At 35.1% G+C, this 23,491-nt stretch overlaps 1 protein-coding gene across 1 annotated transcript; it reads left to right on the top strand.

Moving 5' to 3' along the window:
* Window positions 1-76: 76 nt before the first annotated feature.
* apcdd1l (adenomatosis polyposis coli down-regulated 1-like) lies at window positions 77-18,358 on the top strand. The gene is made up of 4 exons (XM_055214074.2): window positions 77-425; window positions 12,049-12,232; window positions 14,752-15,274; window positions 16,943-18,358. Exons 1-4 carry the CDS (start codon window positions 353-355, stop codon window positions 17,708-17,710), a joined length of 1,548 nt encoding a protein of 515 aa, XP_055070049.2. The 5' UTR covers window positions 77-352; the 3' UTR covers window positions 17,711-18,358.
* Window positions 18,359-23,491: the final 5,133 nt, after the last annotated feature.

Raw genomic sequence — 23,491 nt, 5'->3', positions numbered from 1 at the left:
CTCTCTCTCTCTCTCTCTCTCTCTCTCTCTCTCTCTCTCTCTCTCTCCCCTCCCTCTCTTGGACATACTCTCACTCGCTTAGCTAAGATCACAGACAGACAGCACACAAGCCCGTCAGAGGTTTAACATCGCCAGAAACAGCACACAAGTGACACACATTCAAATATATACGGTTATAGCGAGCTAAATTCTGCAAGTTAAAGGAGATCAACCATGAATGGAAAACCTCACACTGAAAGATGAAACACTTGTGATAAAACTCTTTGACATTGGATTATATTTACCTGCATAACTGGTGATATACATCTCGACCAACCGGCGCAGGACGTTTTTGTATTTTTACTCTCTACATATGCGTTTGATCATGGCTGGGGAGAAACTTATTCACCTGCTGAAGAGATTTTGGATGATGTACCTGGTGCAAGGTTAGTAAATGTGTTTATTCGAACCTTTTTGTTCTCTTTTTGCTCAGCTGTTCTTCAAAGGTTTTTGACATCGTTTCATTAAACATCTTCAATCAATTTAGATTTAATATTGTACGTAAAACATAAAAGTTGCAAAACTAAACTAATTTTACAAAAAAATCATACTTATTGTTCCACAAAGTGTTTTGATTCTCCAGTTAGTTTCTGTAAATGAACATTTATACTTGAGCACTTAGGTTTTTAAGTTTAATCAACTAGGATTTACAAGTCATTTCAACTATCTTGATAAGTGATGAGTTGCTGTAACTTATTAAATCAAGATAAATTTGCTTTAGTTACAGTGTGTCAACTTTATTTTATAAGTTACAGCAACTCATTCAAGTCAATACAGTGTTTTACAAACTTGTAAAACTAAGTTGATTAAACTTATAAATTTAAGTGCACTGTAAAAATACTTTGCAAAACTTAAAAAAAATTTGTTAAATCAACTCATGTCAATTTACTATTATTTATCTTGACAAGAGATGAGTTGTTACAACTGATAAAATTAAGTAGACTTTTTAACTATATTTTATAAGTTACAACAACTCACCTGTAGTTAAAACAACTCATCTCTAGTCAAGATAAAAAATAAGTTTACATGACTTGTAAATCTGAGTTGATTTAATAAAAAGTATTTTTTACAGTGTGCAAAAGGTTTTTTTAGTGCGCTAAAACTAATATGCTTATCTGAATAGCTGTATTAACGTTTTTAGGATTAAAAAGACACGACTATTTCCACTCGTTCTTACCACAAAGCAGAGCCAACACTAATTGTTTATGTGCAAAATGTGTATAAATATGAATTTTGAAAATGTTTGATGTTTTAATATAGAAAAGATTGTTACTTTGTGATAAACTGAGGACAAAGCACATTCATTAGAGACCAACAAGTCTGAGCGTTTTCTTTTTGCATCTTTATTCTTGGCACTGCGCAAATGTAATTAAAATGATTAAGGTGACAGCTGTCAAAATAATCTGACAATAGCTTATGTGTTATTTAATAAATGCAACCTTTATATAGAACATTTCTAAAGCGTCCTTAAATTGCTTGTAAAGCAAAATGCACAAAACAATGCATTTTTAGTGTCTTTTATTTAAAGTGACTTTTAGTGCATTACAAGATATACGTTTTTATCAGTATGTGTGTTTCCTGGGATTACACCTACAACCTTTTGCATTGCTAGAAGAATGATTTATTACCGTAATACACACTGAAATTAAGGCAACTTGGTTATGCAAGTAAATTGAATCTATTATTTTAAGTTTTGACTTTTAACTTACAAAAACAAGTTGAAATTGTTTAACCTTATATATTAAGTTAAGGTAACAAAAAAATATACGTTGATATAATTTATTACAGAACACAAATATGTACGAACACAAACCGCTGAGTTAAGGTTAACTTTGTTTATATTTGACCCAACCCTTAAAAACAATCCAACATTGTAGTGTATTTTGGTCTCTGATTTTTTTTAGGCATCTGTGCGCGTTTTCAAACTTGAACTAAACTACACTTGTCAAAATCATTTAAAATTCTCCCTTCATGTGGGTCTAAACAGCTCTCTTGGGTTTTAAAGAGATCCTCGTATAAATGCCTTAGCATAGAGACAGACAGTTCGGCTTGACTGTGTTTTCATTCTCACCTTTCCCTGCGTTTTGCTCTTTTCAGCTGTCAGTCTTCTCCACGGGCCCCAGACCCCCGTTTTTGTCTCGAACTCTTTTAAAGTTAGCAGGGGTGAAAAGAAGGACATTGTTTCATCTGAAAGCGAATCGTAGCCCTGGAACTAATGCCTCCATTAAAATAATGATCAGAGTAACAGCCCAATAGCATTAATGACCCCCTCTGTTCCAGTGCCATTTAGTGGCTGTTTTTCTTCGACGGCCCCCGTTTTTATCCTTCCTTTCAGTCAGGGATGATTAGGGTGATGAAGAAAGCAATAGGCTTCTGTTCTCGCTATCAGGCCGCCCACCGGACTACAGAGACAGGCTGACGAAATTACTCATGACCCGTGTGCGCCTTTATGGAGAACACGGATGTTCTCTCTTTAATTAAAAAAAATCAGAAAACACTAGAATGTGAGAAATGTCGTGCCCATATGCTTTAATAATTTGATAAAACAATATACTAAACCATGAATGCATTCCAGTATTAACGCAGAAATTCAAGCATAACTCTTCCTCCGTCATTTACAGCGCCAAGCAACTGCTTGGCCACGTCTGGTCTTCCTCTCCGTTCCATCATTATAATTTTTTATGCATCTGCTCTGAATTTCAGCCGGTGCTCAATAAAAGCATGAATAATATTCATAAGCAGAGGAGTTGAGAGAATGACTGTCAGGCATTTGTGGATAAAAGCAGGCGCAAACATAAAAACCGGATGCATGGCGCTTGAACACCATCAATCATGGAAGTGAAAGATCGGACCATCAACAAAGCGACTGTCATGTTAACTGATGTGGTGTGTGGTTGCCTCTGGCTTAGATAATTGTGTCTATGATAGATTAAATAATATTGAATGTCTCAATTTTGTATTTAACGAACAGAATAATGTCTATCGTCATATAAATTAAAACTAATGACGCATCTTAAACAAAAAAGATCAACTTACTGTATGAAGATTTACTGTATGCAAGATCATATTCACTTTTACTATTTTTTATTATAAACTAACATATATAATAATATATTTGCAGATAATAAATATATAAAAAATATTCAATTCAATTCAATTCAATTTTATTTATATAGCGCTTTTCACAATTGGTGATTGTTTCAAAGCAGCTTTACATTAATAGACAACATTACAATTATTTTTCGTGATAACAGATTGCATGATTGTACTTGTATTAAACTTGAACTGATCGCAGACCATAAAGAAAATCTAATTAAAGGTTAAGTTAGTAAGATTTGGGGTTAACTATACTAATATAATAATTTTGGGAGTTCTTCATATTAGGTTTACTGTTAAAAAAATGTCATCTAAAAAAAATGCTGGGTTACTTTCAACCCTTTTTCAACCATTTTTCAACCCTAACCACTAAGAAATAAATTAACCTATGCTGGGTTATTATCACCCCTTTTTCAACCAATTTGCAACCCAAACCACTGGGAAATAAATTAACCTATGCTGGGTCATGTTCACCCCTTTTCAACCAATTTTCAACCCAAACCACTTGGTAATAAATGAACCTATGCTGGGTTATTTTCAACCTTTTTTCAACCAATTTTCAACCCACACCACGGGGAAATAAATTAACCTATGCTGGGTCATTTTCACCTCTTTTCAACCTATTTTCAACCCAAACCACTGGGAAATAAATTAACCTATGCTGGGTCATGTTCACCCCTTTTCAACCAATTTTCAACCCAAACCACTGGGAAATAAATAAACCTATGCTGGGTTATTTTCAACCCTTTTTCAACCAATTTTCAACCTAAATCACTTGGTAATAAATGAACCTATGCTGGGTTATTTTCAACCTTTTCAACCAATTTTCAACCAAAACCAATGGGAAATAAATTAAACTATGCTGGGCTTCAGGTTGGGTTAAATTAACCAAGAAAATGTTTATACTTGGCCCAACTAGGTTGAAATAACCCACCATATGTTAATTTACTACACAGGGGCTTTGGGTTACAAATGGTTTGAAAAAGGTAGAAAATAACCAATTTTTGTGTCATGCTGCTGTTTGTCCATTCACCAAACCTAAATTACCCTAGGGGTAACTGTTAGTTTGTAGGAAAAATCTCTCCTAATCCCTTTTGTAAATAAACACAACTGCTGGATTAAGCCGGTTTAACTTTCATGAAAAGACAACAGAACTGCTAAATGATAAAGTAACAGAGGATTTAGGGAAAAAATACAGAAACGCTTTTCCTCACATGACCCTTGAACTGCTCAGTAACAAATCTTATTCTACTGGCCCGTAATAATATACCCATGCACGTGTTCTTGCAAACGCTTCACAAGCGTATTTGTAAACACACAAAAACCGCCCCTATACATGCACAGATTCTCTTCTGTCTGAAACGTATATCTTTTCTGAGACTGTACTTCATCAGACAAAGATAAAGTGATATTGAGAGAAAGCGCAGAAGACACACAGGTATGATGAAAGAACCACGTATAAAATGTTTGATACAGTATCTGTATTATCCAGTGGGATCCAAATGTTTGAGACCACCAGTGAAAAGTTGAAATGAAAATGAATGTGTTAGCGTTTGGTGCATTCCTCCTTTACGCTTTCATGACAGCGTGAACTGAAGCTGGCATAAAGTTTGTGCAAAACTCGATGACCCATGCGCTCACAGCATGATTTGAAGAATGTTTCTGAGAGCATCTTATACTCTTCAGCGAAAGCAGATTTGCTTACATATAGTGCGAAATCTTCGATTTTCCTTCTTCATTTTACATCATAGCTGTTCCTTGTTTTACATTTTCAAAATCATATTCAGGTTTAAGTGAGAAAAAAACTTTTAACTACACTGACCCACATATATTGTTATACCTATAGGCACCACAGTATTCGCTATTTCAAAGTAAGTTTAAGTAGTTTTGTTATGAGGATTGATTTTTATTAAAAAAAATTACCAAAAAATAGTACAGTCTAAACATATTGGGGCGGTTTCCCAGCCTAGGCTTAAGTTATATTAGGAAATTTAAGTCATTTTTACAAAGAAACCATACAAAAAACAATACTGGTGTGCATCTTGAGATATTCAAGTCGTCATGAAATTAAAATGAAAACCTGTCATTTGTTTTGTAATATAGTGGTATTTTTTACAAATGACTTATCTGTGAGCTGCATTATTTTTTTTTATTAATGTGCCCTCATAATCTTAAATCAAAAACGCAAATTATATTATACACGTCACTACAGGGAATAAAAACAATCGCTACTTACGTTTCTTGGCGACTAAGATATTTAAGTGCAATATCTTATTTAAATAAAGGGGACATTTCACAAGACTTTCTTTAAAAATTTTGGTGTCCCCAGAGTATGTCTGTAAAGTTTTAGCACAAAATATCATATAGATAATTTATTATAGCATGTTAAAATTGCCACTTTGTAGGTAAAATGTGCCATTTTAGGTGTCCTTTAAAATGCAAATAAGCTGATATCTGCACTTAATGGCAGTGCCGTGATTGGATAGTGCAGATTAAGGGGCAATATTACCCCCTTCTGACATCACAAGGGGAGCCAAATTTCAATTAGCTATGCTTGCAGAGAATGGTTTACCAAGTTACTGGGATCTTTTTCACATTTTCTAGGTTTATAGAAGCACTGGGGACCCAATTATAGCACTTAAACATGAAAAAAGTCAGATTTTCATGATATGTCACCTTTAAGGTAACTCCAACATGCATTTTAGTCTGAGACTAGGATAAGCCCTGTCCAGCAAGCCGATCAATAAATATTTAAACATGCCCATAAATCACGTGTATGTGCACGTGTTAGTTAGGTAAGAAAAAACCTGAGGCAGAAATACGGGTAGGTAGGAACAGATTTTTTTATATATGGTAACTGGACAGAAATGACGCATTAGTGGGAAGAAAGAGCTAAAATTGAAATGACACATAAAAACAAACAAATTAAACCCCATCTCAATAAATCTCCAGTGTGTGTACGTGTCTGCGGGTGTTGAAGGCTGGAAACATTAGGACAGGTAACTTTACTTTGGCTCTACACTAAAGGAAAATGTCTGTAAACCTGAGACCACACACACACACATCCACCACAGCCCCCTCTGCTGGTAAATATGATGCACTGCCAATCTACCTGGGTCTCTATGTACATGGGTCACTTCTTCTATTAGTAAAGAAAATTTTAAAGATATTCCGAGCAGGTTTATTAAGACCCTATTATTTCTACAGAGCAATGCCATAAAGAACCATTTTTGGTTCCACAAGGAACCTTTCAGTCAAAGGTTCTTTAAAAAACATTTCTTACTTACATTTTTATAATCTAAAGAACCTTTTGTGAAACAAAATCATTGATTTGATTATAAAAAAGCACTTTATGTGATAAGAGTCTTGGTGATGTCATACTGTAGCAACGCAACCCAGGGAACACACATCCTGATAAAAAAGGATCTTGTTGTACTGCACTGTAAGTCGCTTTGGATAAAATTGTCTGCCAAACGCATAAATGTAATATGATTCAGAAATGTTTGATCTGACAAAAGGCCGAACAAATAACATTTTGATGATTATGATTATATGAATCATTCACAAAACCACCAGGACAAGCTTTATCGAAGTCATCTAAATGCAAGTAATATGAAACAATCATCTGGAAAATGAAACAAAGGAGAAAATCTGCCTGATTAAAGATAATGCTTAACCATATAACAAACTGCATTTAACACGCAGCAAATCTGTTTCAAAATGTTGGCTTCATATTGAACAAATCTCTTAGCACAGAAGAGCGTGGATTCTTTCCAAACAGCATAAGGAAATAATTCCCTCATTTAGGCCGCAAACAACCTCTGACATTCTCAATAAATGCAATCAGATGAGTTTTAGCGCAGCTAACAAATGGAAATGAAAGTCTTGTGTTTTCCTTTATTTGTAAAGCCTTTTCTTTTGTTTAGTTCTGCTCATTTGGCCGATCAAGACAATAATAAAATTACAGTATGAATTGAGATGTTTATACTGTTACAGATCACTCAACATACCCTTATTTGCAAAGAGTTGCATTATTGCCAATGGATCAACTATTTCATGTGCCACTTACACTGCAAAATATGATTTTTGTCCTGAAAAAACATCTAAAAATTTTTAAATTAAGATGCATTTTCTTGATGAGCAAAACGAAGAAATGAAGAAAATAAGATCAGATTTAATTGTATACGATTCTTACTCTATTTGCAGATATTGCATTAAATACATCTCGATTTAAGAATTTTAATAAAGTCTTAGAAAACGAGACAAAAATCATCAGACATTCATTTTTTTGCAATAAGTGATTTGCATAAATTTGATAAATTCATTCATAAAATCATTTTTATAGTGAAATTCAACAAGCATCTCTCACACAACATCAAAAGTGATGTTTACATTAAATACTGCATGTTTTATGAATCACCTACACTGCACAAAATGATTGCAAATGAAGCAAAAAAATCTGCCAATGGGGTAAGCAAATACTCTTGAACATTTTTTAAACACTAAATTCAAGAAAAATTCAAGACATATTTGCTTACCCCATTGTCAGATTTTTTTGCTTGTTTTATGCACAAAATCACTTACATTTTATATTTTTGGTCTAAAAACTAGACTTATTTTCTTGGGTCGTTTTGCTCATCAAGAGAAAGCATCTTATTTGGGAGGTTTGAGATATTTTGCTGAAAACAGGACAAAAATACTAAGAATTTTTTTTCTTGAAAATCATTTTGTGCAGTGTAGGTGTAGGTCATAAAACATGCAGTATTTAATGTAAACATCACTTTTAATGTTGTGTGAGAGATGCTTGTTGAATTTCACTATAAAAATGATCAAATTTATGCAAATCACTTATTGCAAAAAATGAATGTCTGATTATTTCTCATTTTCTAGTAATACATTTCCTATAATTCTTAAATCCAGATATATTTATTGCAATATCTGCAAATGGGGTAAGAAAAATGTATACCATTTTAAACCTATTTGAAAAAACATCATTCATGTTCATTTTTCTTACCCCAGAAATTTTAATCAGTTTGAAGCATAATTTCACCGGAATTACATTATTTTTCAGGAAAAGAGTTTTAAATATCTTGGGTCATCTTGCTGATCAAGTAAATGTATCTTAGTTTAATAGTTTTTAGAAATTTGTTGAATCTACTTGAAAAATTACTTCAATTAGTAACACTTAAAAATGTAAGTTTTATCAACTTCAATTTTCTCATTTTAAGTGAAAAATTTATGGGAATTTTTTAAAATTACTTCAATTGCATGGCGGCGGTGACTACTTTTATCAAAGGCCCTTAATGCGAAGTTCGCCACGACATGTATGTAGCCCGTCATGTGTGTGGTTCTTTTTTCAGAATATGTGTTCTGTGCGTCGAGAGATCCTGTGTGCATCACGTGTCTTGTCAAAATAAGTGCCTGCTGCAGACGCGTCTAAAGGGTTTATGATAAAAGAGACGCTCGCGTTTGCCAGATACTCGCATAATCTCATGTGTATTCAGAGTTTACTGTTAATGGAGTGCCTTGCATGTGTTTTGTGAACGTGAGCGTCTCTTTTATCATAAACGGTTTTGCGCGTGTGCATCAGTCACTTATTTTGACAAAACACGTGATGCACATGGTTCACATGACGCAACAAACACATATTTTGAAAACGCAAGCAACGCACATGACACACCGAACACTTATTTTGAATCTGCGCCCATAGAAAGAGCAGACACAAGCCGCCACTGTTCAATCAGTAACACTTATTCAACCCAAAATGAAAATACTGTCATCATTTACTTACCTCATGTTGTTTTAGAACTTCATGAATTTTTTTCTGATGAACACAAAAAAGACATTTCGAGAAACGATGATAAGCACACAGCCGGTGGGACCCATTGACTTACATAGTATTTACTTTAAATAAAAATTTTGGAAGTTTTGTGATAATGATAATGAAGATATTTTGATAAAAATATAGTAAGCACACAGTTGACGGTCCCATTCAATTCCATAGGATTTGTTTTTCCTACTATGGAAGTCAATGGTTTACGCAACATCATCTCACAAAGTTCCGTGGTATAGTCACAAAATATTTTGCTCACTTTTTCGATTTTCCGTGGCCGTACCACAGACTTTCTTTTCCATGTCATTGTCACGGATTGGTTACTCAACAGTTTTTCCTATTTTCAAACCATTGTCGCTTCGGTTTAGGGTTAGATTTGGTGTTTGCGTTAGGATGTCACTTTAAGTATTGGTTTATACTATTTTTTTCTTATTTATTCTTTTATATTTTCTACATTTTAAACCATTGTCACCTGGCATTAGGGTTAGAGATGTAAATCCAACCCTAAATGGTAGCGACAATAGTAAGAAAATAGGAAAAACAGTTGAGTAACCAATCCGTGACAATGACACGGAAAAGAAAGTCCGTGGTCCGGCCACGGAAAAATTCGGAAATCCGTGACAATGCCACTGAAAAATTAGCAAAATATTCTGTAACTATACACGGAAATTCGTGAAATCAGGTTGGTTTCCACCAGCTTTGTGCTTATCACCATTAATTAAAATGTCTTCTTTTGTGTTCATCAGAAAAAAGGAAAATATAGGCCTATAACATGATGGTGGGTAAATTAAGACAGAATTGTCATTTTTGGGTAAACTATTCTTTAAGCTTTATCAAATTAAAGTAATTAATCTAACTTTCACTTTTTACAGTGTGGAAATCAAGACAACAAAACTAAGACATTTATTTTTCACAGTGCTTTAAGTAAAATGTATTTGCGCATAACTTATGCATATTATAATACCTTTTCTATTGACATTTTTATTTGAATTTGGGATGTAATGTGATCTGCTGTAGATCTTGCAATCATTTCTTGTTTGAGACGTCCCTAAAATAACCCCATTACACAGTTTATCCCCATCCCGCCATAGCTCTTCAAATGCAATTTGATAAAAGCAAATTAAAAGACTCCTCCGCATGCATTCGTCCTACGCAACAAATCACCCCAGTGTAACCTCTGTCTGAATCCAATTCTGCTCATCAGGTTTACCACACCATATATCTAAAAGATCTTACTCAAGGACAGGTCTGTGGTCAGGCCTACGGGAAAGAGATTTACATCTCAAACAAAGATGCCCAGTATGGTGTTTGCTAAACCTCACTCTTCGCACGCTGGGAGCGTGTTTGCATTTAAAAAAATTGTCAAAAATTGTTGTTTTCATTGGCCGGCAGTAAGCATCCCTTCCCATCCCCTAGAAGATGTGACTTGATTGAAGTGATGTGCCAAACCTCTAAGCCCCTCACCCCCTTTACCACAGACGGTGGTGGGAGCAGGATTTGGATCTATATATGGCTCTAATCGACCTCATCACGTTTCATTACATGGAAAATTACAGAAATGCAAAATCCTTCAACCACTTCCACTTCAACAGAATCCTGTTTCTGGACCATAAAGAAACAAGAAGCGAAATGTTCTTCTTTTTATGGCTGATGGTGCACAGAGAAACTGAAGCTTTTTGAAGTGTGTGAGGTTTTTTACAGGCTTCATTTATTTGGAAATGTGGCTCAAGAATCACGAGAAGAGATCAAGAGTATTATTGCAAACTGAGACGCTCTGGAATGATTTCACTGACGGCTTTTGAATTGAATGCATTGGCAACTTTTACAAGCAACGACAACCCACATTATTATTTAATCTCCTTTCATTACATTTACATTGATGCATTTGGCAGATGCTTTATTCAAAGCGACTCAGTATGTGTGTCCTGGGACTGAACCCATGACCTTTGCATTGTTAACACGATGCTCAATTGAGCAACAGAAACACATAAGAGCTTAAAACTTATCACCACCTATGTTTTATAGCGTTTGAAGGAAAACACCACTGTTTTTAATGTTTTACTATGTTCTTACCTCAACTTAGACAAATAAATACATACCTATCTTTTTTCAATGCGTGCACTTAATCTTTGTACAGCGCGTCGTGAATGTGTTAGCACTTAGCCTAGCCCCATTCATTCTTTAGGATCCAAACAGTGATGAATTTATAAGCCACTAAACACTTCCATGTTTTCCCTATTTTTAAGACTGTTACATGAGTAGTTACACGAGTAAGTATGGAGGCACAAAATAAAACTTTTGTTTGGAGCCATAGGAATGAATGGGGCTAGGCTAAATGCCAACACACCCACAAAGCGCCGCACAAAGACCGTGCACGCACTGAGAAAAGACAGGCATGCATCCATTCATCCAAGCTGAGGTAAGAACATAACAAAAAATGAAAAACGGTGGTGTTCTCCTTCAAACGTTAAATTATAGTAGTCTTAAATAATTGAATAAGCTAAACTTCTCCAGTATTAGTGTCTTTATCGGTCGTACATTAGTCACTATTTGTGATGAATGATACACAAAACATGCAGCATGAACTGAAGTTAAAACAACTTGGTTTTGCAAATAAATTCAACCTACAATTTTAAGTTTTGACTGAGTTAAAGTAACACAAAAATATATGTTGATTTGACATCAATGCTGCATTTTTTTGTTAACCAGTTGGAGCAGAGGCATACAACTTTTCTGATAAATTTTCACATAATGTGTGATTAAATTGAGAAAAAAATTCATTTAAAAAGAAATCCAAGCCACATCAAATGCAATGTAGCCAACATATGCTTCACAACTTTAATAATACGAAGAAAACAAATAGTTAAGATTATTAAAAAGATGGTTTTCCTGTCAAAGTCATAACCTCAGCTTAATATAAAATAGTTTCCACATGTTTTAGGACAACTTGATGAAATACTGGTAAAGGATATGCAAGCCGATGTAATTCAAAACTGAATTAACCGAATTTTTACTGGAAATCTTTCTCACGCAGTGTCAACTTTATGTTCAAATGATAATTTTCGTCTGTTTCTCTTCAGTTTTGTGTGTGAAGGGCAGTAAGTTGTGGGAGGTGCCGACGGCTCCCCTCGTACCACACGGCAACCTCAGCACAAGGCTGTTTTGGGAACCCCAGTGCCAGGCTCGGTTACGCCACCTGCAGAACGAGGCAAGAATTACAGCCACTATACCACCCAAACTGGATGGGCACTGGGTGTCAAGCAGGTAGAAAACCTCTTCTTTATTATGAATAAATATTTCTAAAAGGTTCTTTGTCAGGTTGTATGGCTCCATAAAGATCCTTTAGTATCCTCAGAAGCTTTCTGTTAGACCAATAGTTCTTTTTAGTTGAGAAGGTTCTACAGGTTATAGAAAAACGACATAAGTTTCCTTGAAGAACCATAAAACATGCTCTTGGACTTATCCTCAATTCATCGGTGCACATTATTTCAAAGATAAAAAATACATAATTTTTCATGAAGTACAATAGGCTGCACAATCTTAAAAATAAAGGTGCTAAATAATTACTGTAAAAAAACTGTAAAGATACAGGAAACATGAACAAGTTTACAGTTAAAGGAAAACATCACAGTTTTTCAATATATTACTATGTTCTTACCTCAAATTAGACTAATTAATACATACCCATCTTTATTCAATGCGTGCACATAACCTTTGTACAGCATGTTGTGAATGTGTTAGCATTTAGCCTAGCCCCATTCATTCCTTATGAATTAATTTAGAAGCCACCAAACTAGGGTGGCCATTCGTGCCAGTTCCGCCGGACACGTCCCGAACATGTTTTCGGGTTCGTTCTCCAGAAGTCGCGTTGGTCGACCACATACGTCATCAAGGTTTAATATTTCGGGTTTTATTTCAGAAAAGCAACCGTTACATTTAAAGGGAAGAATGAAACTACGATAGTATGTCTTAAAATAAATAAATCTTAATTATTTTAACTGAAATGTGAGAACCTCGATGATGTATGCGGTCGACCAACGCGACTTCCGCAGAACGAACCCGAAAACATGTTCGGGACGTGTCCGGCTGAACTGGCACGAATGGCCACCCTACACCAAACACTTCCATGTTTTCCCTATTTAAAGACTGTTACGGATAAGCGGATAAAAAATGAGAACTTTATTGCGAAAAAGCACTAGTTTGCAGCACTTCAACCTCTGCTGCAGTAACATCATCACGTAACGTAACTGCGTGCCGAGAAATAGGGAAAACATGGAAGTGTTTGGTGGCTTCTAAATTCATCCTTGTTTGGATCCTAAGGAATGAATGGGGCTAGGTTAAATGCTAACACATTTACAATGCACCGTACAAAGATTAAGTGCACGCATTGATAAAAGATAGGTGTGTATTAATTTGTCTTTAAGGAATAGTCCATTTTCTTAAAAGAAAAATCCAGATAATTTACTCACCACCATGTCATCGAAAATGTCAATCACAAAATGAAGTTGTGGTTTAAAAGTGGATATTTTTTTTTTCTTGTCAAAAATGACAATAGTTTCGCTAGATAAGACCCTTATGCCTCGTTTGGGATTGTTTACAGTCCTTTGAAACTCCTTTGAAAAAAAACTGTTAAGTGTTGAGTTAAGTATTAAATGTTGGGCTCTATTAAAGTCCATTAAAATGAGAAAAATCCTGCAATGTTTTCCTCAAAAAACATAATTTCTTCTCGACTGAACAAAGAAAGACATCAACATTTTGGATGACATGGTGGTGAGTAAATTATCTGGATTTTTCTTTTAAGAAAATGGAATATTCCTTTATTGGAGGTAAGAACATAGTAAAATATTATAAACTGTGGTGTTTTCCTTTAAAAACTGTAAAAAAAAAAATCAGTGGCTTTTTCTTTTTCATTACAGCAAGGTTTTGTATATTTCACAATTCTTAACTGTGTATTTAATTAACTGTTAGTTAGTTTGTTAATATAAATCTGCTTTGTACTTGATAACATAATTTTCAAAATGAAATAAGATCAAAAGGGAACTGTGGAAAGTCCTACCGTATGTGGAAATATGTTACCGTAAAAGTACATGTATAATCCAGCTAAATATTGTAGAGATTTTCACCATAAATATAATTCACACCATCATAATGTGTATGGTTTTACAGCCTGATATCACAAGAAATCTTACATATTTTACGAGTTGGCTAATTCATACGAAGTTAATCACACAAAATCGTAAAATTCTCATGAAAAAACAACAACAACGAAACTGAACCCCAAACTCTGCACTTGACCCCAACGTCACAGGGGTCAAGGCAAATCATACCAAAACTTACGAATGTGGTTGTATAAATTAATACGAATTAGACAACTCATAAAATATGTGAATTTTCGTAAGATAGCGTTGGGTTATAAGGAACCTTTAACATATGAAAAACTTTTCTGTTTCACAAAAGGATCTTTTTAGTGGAGAAAGAAAAGACTGTAAAAAGTAAGAGACATAATTTATAAGAACTATCCTTTGGGGAACCAAATTGGTTCTTCGCTGATAGTACCTTTATTTTTTAAGAGTGTACTTTTTATGTTGACTTTAACTAGACACGCTCTAAAAAATACTACGTTATTTTCAACCCAGCGTTGGGTCAAAAAGGGAAAAACTTATGCAGCCGTTGGGTTAAATTAAACCATAAAGTGTTTATATTTGAACAATGGGTTAAAACAACCTAGCATTTTTTTTTTGTTTTAAAGTGCATGACATCTCATTAGATCATTTTTTCCTCAGATGTGAGGTGCGACCCGGTGCAGAATTCCTCACTCGATCCTACACATTTCACCAAAGCCCGACCCGTCTCTTCAAGGCTCTCCAGCACTATTACTCAGATAGCGACTGTCACACGCCTGCCTATTCCCTCGTGATCAGAGGTAAACTGAAACTACGCCAGGCATCATGGATCACCCGCGGCGCGACTGAAGCGGAGCACCAGCTCCATAAAGTAGGAATGGTCATTCACAGTCAAAAGGCCATCCATCAACTCTCCACCCGTCTGCCCTCATCCTGTCTGGAAGCTGGTGGACACCTGGCGCGTCATCGGCTTTATGAACTCTTTAATGCCAAAGAAGAGAAAGACTGCTTGGGTGCTCTTGGATTCTCCATGATGGAGCTGGAGTTACTGAGGGTGGAGACCCATCATTATCCTCACAGCAGGACGGTAAAGGAGCTGTTCTTAGGGGATATACACACAGACTGGAATGAAAGGATTTATCATAGACCCACTGGTTACCAGGAGCCTCTACAGAACGCTATGGTGAGAGTTTAGATGAGCTTAGTGTAAATCTAAAAAACAATGCTTTTTAACATTTTTAAAGTTAGTAATATGTTTGTTATGAGCACTTTGATTTGTTATGTTGGTGGCTCATGTTGGTTTATCTGCATAAAAGGGCCAAAAACTGGAACATACCACAAGAAAAACTGTACTAGTACTACACTTATGGGTGATTCTCACGAAATCCAGACTTACAAGGTGTCCAGCATCAGAATTTTTTAAAAGCCCTTGAAGCCAATTTGTTTTGCACATATAAGATTAAGGTCTGAACTTACTATAACCATTATTTTTTGAGGATTTAAAAAATATTTCATTTACAATTATTATAATTATCAAAATTGATCATTACCGCAACATGATATTACATTAAATATATGCATTTACAAACTCATGTTTCGGTAATGAGAACAAAATTTTTTTTTAGTATGACAAACAAAATTTTAACTTTTATCTGGAGAGAAAAAATATGAACTGCTTACCTGTTAGCCATCTTGAGTGTCACAGTCAATTATGTCCCTTCCAACTAATTAAAAAAAAAAAGTTAGTTCCTTGAGGGCTTAAACAATGATTGAAAATTGTTGCGGAGGATGAGAAAATCTTGGACACATTTATGTTCCTTATTATTGTCTCTACATTTACCAACCATTACCGCAACATGATATTACATTAAATATATGCATTTCCAAACTCATGTTTCGGTAATGAGAACTAAAAAGTTGTCTTTTATCTGGAGAGAAAAAATAAGAACTGCTTACCTGGTAGCCATCTTGAGTGTCACAGTTAATTATGTCTCTTCCAACAATTTTATTTTTGAAAAATGTTAGTTCCTTGAGGGCTTAAACAATGATTGAAACTTGTTGCGGAGGATGAGAAAATTTTTCTTGGACATATTTATATTCCTTATTATTGTCTCTACATTTACCAACCATTACCGCAACATGATATTACATTAAATATATGCATTTACAAACTCATGTTTCGGTAATGAGAACTAAAAAGTTGTTTAGGTAGGCTACTATGACAAACAAAATTTCAACTTTTATCTGGAGAGAAAAAATAAGAACTGCTTACCTGGTAGCCATCTTGAGTGTCACAATCAATTATGTATCTTCCAACATTTTTTTTAAATGTTAGTTCATTGAGGGCTTAAACAATGATTGAAAATTGTTGCGGAGGATGAGAAAATTGGTCTTGGACACATTAATATTCCTTATTATTGTCTCTACATGTTTCTTTACTGTAAATGTTTATAGTTTAACATGCACTGAAGTGTTTTATTTTTAGATTTTTTATAAATTATAAATATTTCCATGTCAAAGAACCCAAATCCAGTCATGACATGTTGCAGTAATGAAAATGTTCTTCTTAAAACAACAAAACTGGTTTGAATGATGTCATTTGAAATCATGTGCAAAATAATACATGAAGAGATTTGTAACTGTAGGCTTCTTATTTTGATACTCTTACTTTGCATTTACTTTTTATCCAAATGTTTCATGACATCTCATAAGTCTAATTTCGCAAGAATCACCCTTATGCATCTGAATAAAAAATAGTGCTTGGTAGTTGGTAATCTCCAATCCTGTTACTTTAGGGCAGCTATGGCATCTTACTATTACAAAACTAATAAAATATTTTTTTTAATTTTAGCATCATATTCATCCATGTCCAGTGTGTGCATTGGTATACCGAAGCTCTGAACAGCATCCACCCATTCTGCCCTCATCAGCATCTACACCCCTAAACCTGAACGGACGCTGGGTGAGCCAACGCTGCGAGTCTCGTCCATCCGTCCTCTTTCTCACACGTCTTTTTACCTTCGACGAGGAGCATCGCACATGGGAGGGAACCTATCAACATTACTCTGACCCAGTGTGCCGGCGACCTAGTTTTACACTATCTGCATCAGGACATTACGTCAAAGCAGGAAAGTCTATTAAAGTACGTGGTGCCACTGAACTAGTTTTCAAAGTGACACGAGCAAAAGTGGCCGTGTTTGAACGAGGATTGTTGCGGGAATTGAATTCGGCACAGAACGGAAGCTGTGGCCAGGCAAGTGGGTGGGAATTGGGCGTCGAGCAAGATATAACCTGGACGGATGGTTGTGAAGCATTGGGGATTCGGCTTCCTCACAAAGAGTACGAGTTGTTTAAAATGGAGCTGGATCATAAGGGCCAACCCCTGTTGTTTATCGGGGAAAGGCCCACGGATGGATCCAGCCCGGATCGACTTGGTAAAAGACCGACGTCATTTCAGACACCGATGGTGAGGTGCAGCACAGCAACTGGGGTGGAGCTACGGCACGGTTCACGTAGTCAACGTTTAACAGGACCAAAGATGAGCTCTGCAAATGCGCTGGGTTCCTCAATGATTCTTCTTTTTATTATAAACGTATTGTTTTGGGATATGGCGGTCTAAAACTGATTCATCTTTGCCTAAATGGACAATGGTGCCATTCTCAAATATTGACCTTTACAGTACGCTATGGGATAATTATGGCACAATCCAGTCCATTCAGTTCGGTGCTGTTACAAAACGCTTGCTCTGAAATATGACACTTTTTATCAATGTACATAGAAGTCTTTTTCTAATCGTATGGTATACGTACATTCAAATATAATGTCTGTTGTGTTGTTTGGTACTTTGATAAAAAACTACAGAGGACTCTATGCCTATCCAAAGCCTGAACTTTTGATTGAAATTCATTCAACAACATTCCAGCATTAACAAAGACGACAGTTTAAAAGATACAGAAAATAATTGGACATTCAAGTGACTGGAAATAAATACAGAAGCTTTCTGAGAAATGAGATGGTGGTCGAATGCCCGTTTCAGACCTTGTCCTGGTTGTATATAAGTACATGGACTTTGGATATGGACTACATTTAGCATGATGGTACGGCTCATAAATTACCCTGTATAGTTTCAACATTGGACTGTTGTCTTTAAATCAAGGCAATGTAGCTATGTTACAATCTAAAAATGTTATGATGTAATCTTATAAAATGGTGAGGGTGCCTCCTTGGACATATTTATTGCTATTATTAAAGTAATTTTGATAAGAAATGTTGATGTATAAGTTTTAAATCAAACTTTGAAGTGACAAGTGCATGCATTTATATTTACGCATTTGGCAGATCGGACCCACAACTTTTGTACTAACACAATGCTCTACCACTGAGCTACAAAAACACAGCAGATTACACATTTACACTTCAATATCATAAAAAAAGCACAATAGTTAAATTCACATTCAATTTTGAATACATGTGCAAAACATCTGAATGAAACTTATCATATGGCCTCCACATTAGAGCGCTGTCTGGCGCCAAAATCTTGGAACTCTGCATACGGTTCCCCCCGATGTTTATTTGGAAGAACAGGAAGTTTTCAAGTTATTCGGTTTTAGCTCAGCGGCGCGTGTGATTTCTGTTTTTACAGACTGTAGTGATCCTTTGAAAAATTCTGAAAGCATATTTTGGAAGCAGAATACATTACCAGGACAAATTAACTTGTCGAACATGAAAGGGAATGCATTGATTCTCATGATCTTGACAACCTCTACAATTAATTATAATTGTAAACCAGTTTTACCCAAAATGCCAGAGTTAAAATGCTAAGGTGACATTGGAGTTAAAAAAAATCAAAAATTTAGTTTCATGTGCTCACGTGAAACTTTCATGTGCTCACATGAAACCTTCACGTGCAGAATTTTTTTTTAAGTTTAGTTTCGCGTGTGCACGAAACAACTTATTTTTTAAAAAATGGGTCTCATTCAATTAACATGCATACACACAAATTTGTTTGTGAAATGTGCGTATGGACGTTTTTACTAACAAATCATGAGTAAACAAAAACGTTCATACTAAAATTTATTTTTAAAAATTAAATGAAATGTGTTATATATATTTTTTTCTTGTTCATGATTATTGCGTACGTGTGGTCTAAGTTGTTCTTACGTTTTTGCATACATTTAAAATAAATTTAGTAAGAAAGTTTTTGTTTTATCATGATTTGTAAGTTAAAAAAAGTCCATACACACATTTCACAAACAAATTTCTGTGTACGCATGTTAACTGAATGAGACCCATTTTTTCTACAATCTAACTGTGGGAACTTTCTCATCAAAAATATATAAAAAAGTTATTTTCTGGTTCTCGAACCTGATTGGCTGAGAGGCTTCTCCGGCCTTGTGATATTCCACCAGTATCATTCCGCCAATTACAGAGGCTTGTTTAAAGAGGGGGTGCATGATTTTTGAAAAACACATTGGAAAAGGGAATTATGCCGAGTACCAAAACACACTTGTAGCCAGCAGTAAGGGGCGTGTCTACTAACCGACATCATGGCCTGGGTTGCGTATGTGTGGGGCGGGTCTATCAAAAGAAGGTCCAGATTCTATTGGAGTGGGGGCGTGTTGTATAGGTGATTTAAAATATCAACATTGTCTTTCAGAGATCATGCACCCCGCCTTTAACCACTTGAGCCGTACAGTTAAAAAATGCCACTTTGTAGGTGTGGGCAAAAATGTGCCGTTCTGGGTGTGTCCTTTCAAATGCAAATTAGTTGATCTCTGCATTAAATGGCAGTACAGTGGTTGATAGTGCAGATTAAGTTGAGATATAATCCCCTTCTGACATCACAAGTGGAGCCAAAAATGTATGACTTATTTTTTCACATGCTTGCAGAGAATGGTTTACCAAAACTAGGTTGATCTTTTTCATATTTTCTAGGTGGAAAAAGTCAGATTTTCATGATATGTCCTCTTTAATAAATGAACACGCAAGAGGTGGGTCATGTGCAAAATTTTGTGAATGATGGAGATTCAAATTTAGAATCAGTTCAGGCCTATAGGTGATAGTATACAACCTCGTGCATTTCATATAACCAATCATCTCTCAAAATCCAATATGTCACATTATTCAATTTCAATCACAGCAACGATTACAACTGTGTCATTACCACATCTTAAGGTTTAATTCCTTACTATGTTAAATAACAATATTTAAAGTACATACTTAATAGTTTAAATAATAGCTAATATTTTTAAATAACTCTTGTGGAAAAACAAAATTGAGTTTGTGGTTTGTCTTTAAAAAAAATAAGTTTATTGGCCGAGGACAGCAACGCAAGAAAGAAAAATGTCCATGCGTTACATCCAAGAGGCAAAAAACTTTTCATAATGCTTTTAGATCACAACAATCCAAAGGTTAGAAATTTGGCATGAATAAAGAGATGTCACATTTCTCCTCAAACCAACACTTGAAAGCAGTCATAGCATTTACTTAAGACTGTAACTCGCCAATAAAAACAGATGAATGCAAGTTAACTCTAGGAGCCTTGGCAAAGCTTATTAAAAATCAATGACAATATTTTGGAGGTCTGTTTGTGGTTACAGCTAAACTAATTAAACTTTCAAGAGATCGCAAAAAGCCTTTGGCTTATAATGCTTGTCAAAAGAAGCTATAAAAAGATTTAACACAAGGCTTATTTTACACCGTTCAATGTAAAGTTGTGAAGCATAACAGTGTGTCCTAGTTACGATGTCTTTAAGTTATGCTTCACTGCTTCGGTTATTACTGCTGATGGCTTTGATCATTTGATCCCGTGACACACTACCGTGGTTCTGCGTTGGTGAGCTGCCACCCAAAAACTGATCCTGTTTCTGAATGTTTTGGAAAGAAATGCTTTTAACCATACAATTTATTGAAACTTGGGTTACAATATAAGCAAATGAAGAGAAAATGCTTTTTGAAACTGTATTTTGACAAATTTAGTCACTACCGACGCCCACATGAAAACGTTGCGTGCCATCATTGAAATACAATAAAAAATAAATAAAAATACAACCCAGACCCATCAAATATACGAGGTTCTGTTGCACTGAGAATAAACGGCTGGCAACAAAACTAGATAAAATCAAACAAAACAATGCCAAAACAGAAAGTTTTCCTTCAACAAATCAAAGCATCCAAACCTCAGATTTCTTTGTGGGTTTGTCATAATAATTCCCTAGTAAGGAAACAATGTGAACTTTGAGCACATTGATGAAATCCAGCCCTTGAATATAAAAATTATAGCACAACGATAACATTCCAGTCTCATAACTGCAAAAATCCGATCAGTGAACCAGACAAACTGGCATTATCTCTAAAGACATAGCAGATATGAGCAATAATCTTATTGTATCTCTTTCGAAAAGGTTTCTGAACACATGGTAAGCATTTGTATGATTTATAAGTGCTATTATTTGATGTTAAAAGTCTTCCAAGCTATCATAAAAACCGTGGCACAGAACGACACAACATCGTGACACTAAGTTGCTTTATCCTTATTCATTGTAAGAATAGTAACAGACTCGATATGTACAATACATTAATACTCTCTTTTCTGGCACGGTTAAGTATCATTGTTGAAAGAGTTACGTCAGTGCCATATTTGCACTCTTACCCTTGACTTCTATAGAGCTCCATTGGAAACATTCATTACAAAGCGGTTCATAATATGGGCTACAGCTGTCTAATAAAACTCAACATAAGCTACACGAGAGCATGTGGCTCAACCGCTAAAGAGAGGAAATATCATGTCCATGAGGTCTCTTCTACAATACATGTTTTCAAAATGTGGGGTCTTACAATGGATGAAACAACGTCCCTTGTTTCCTTGAAAAGCCAGAGAAACAATTCATACGATTGATGTTATTCCATGTTTTCTTAAATCTTTGTTGATGTAGTTTTTATCTAATGTTACCAACATGTGTCCTACTATGGATCTTTATATTGTTCTATTTTGTATGATTTTGTAAGCAAAATACAATCCCATAGAGTCTGAGAGGGACTTTACCCTGATATTTTGACCCCTTAGCCACTTTTCTTCAGTTTAAAAAAAATGGTTCCCTTCATATCTAGATTATCTGTAATTCATATAAAAAACTGGGCTTGATTCCGTCATTCTGAAGATGTGTACAAAATATTTTTACAAAGAGGCCCTTGGGGGTCAAAATGACCCCAATTGAAAACGTATTTTTAAAAAAATCAATGCATCCAGAATAAATCTGAAAATTTTAACACAGAAAGGAAGGCTTGGTACTAGAGCACAAATGCAATATAGAAAAGAGATGCTCAATCTCACACACACACACTCAAATTTCTGTGGCATTTGGCAAAAACAGACATTTTAAAATGCATAAAAAAACTACAAAATATTCTACGATTTGAAATAATATTTATATTTAATGTCCTTTCTAATATTTATATATAGATCAATTCACAAAATGTATCACTAAAGTAGTGATGTGAGCAGTTGGACACATCTATTGAAATGAATGGTCAAATTATTTATTTCCTAATTCTTTTATGTTTTTTTTTTCTGATAGCCAAATTCAACACATAACATCTAAATATCTAAAAACTTTCAATCAAATTTAGATAATAATTTATGTGAATTTTTCATTAAAAATTGATATTTTACATGCAAGCTAATGGTGTAGTTGAGGAATTTAGTGGTAAACGGGTACAAAAGTACTTCATATCTCCCAAAACACAGCATTAATGTATAGATATGTAGTAAACATAAAACATTTTTATTTGTTATTAAAAATGTATATTTTTGTAATCACTCTTTCAATTTCTGGGGTCATTTTGACGCCCATGGAACTCTAATGTAAACAGGAACATTTGGGCTTTTATGAGGGTTAAATAAAAACCTTGTATTGCAATTTACAATGTGATCTTGAGGAAATTTGTACATACTTTAGGAGGTGGCTAATTGGTGTGAATTCTAACGAAGGTCAAAAACGTACAATTATTTAGAAAAAAATACAGTAATAACCCCCACCTCATCCAAACCCAACGCTATGGGGCGATAGCGGATTGTAGAAAAACATTAAAATGTGATTGTATTCGTATGAATTACGGCCGAGGTATGCACTATTTTTTTATTCGTACTCGCGGGTCAGCATACAGTGTGTGTGATGCACTTTTCGTCATCAGAAGAGTGCGCATTTACCATACATGCACCACCACATTTATGAAACCCTGCGTACATTGTATGCGTATGTTGCGCATACGTGTACAGGAGAATGTAGTATGTAGCCCAGGAAATGCGCTGCATTTTGTCGCAATGCGCAATCGCCGAGGTACGAGTCAAATAAACTATGCTTTGCAAGGCCGTACGTTCGAGTGTGCACATACGTTCGCA

Source organism: Misgurnus anguillicaudatus, chromosome 8 (assembly GCF_027580225.2).
Source record: "Misgurnus anguillicaudatus chromosome 8, ASM2758022v2, whole genome shotgun sequence".
Taxonomy (NCBI): domain Eukaryota; kingdom Metazoa; phylum Chordata; class Actinopteri; order Cypriniformes; family Cobitidae; genus Misgurnus; species Misgurnus anguillicaudatus.
The sequence above is the reverse complement of the archived record's forward strand: the minus strand, read 5'-3'. Positions and strand labels throughout refer to the sequence as shown.

What these genes read in the sequence shown, in the direction of transcription:
- apcdd1l (XM_055214074.2), top strand. Translation starts at nt 353, where the DNA reads ATGCGTTTGATCATGGCTGGGGAGAAACTTATTCACCTGCTGAAGAGA. An exon ending in GGGCACTGGGTGTCAAGCAG is followed by an intron (nt 12,233 to 14,751) that starts GTAGAAAACCTC and finishes TTTTTTCCTCAG; the next exon opens with ATGTGAGGTGCGACCCGGTG. An exon ending in AGCCTCTACAGAACGCTATG is followed by an intron (nt 15,275 to 16,942) that starts GTGAGAGTTTAG and finishes TTTTAATTTTAG; the next exon opens with CATCATATTCATCCATGTCC.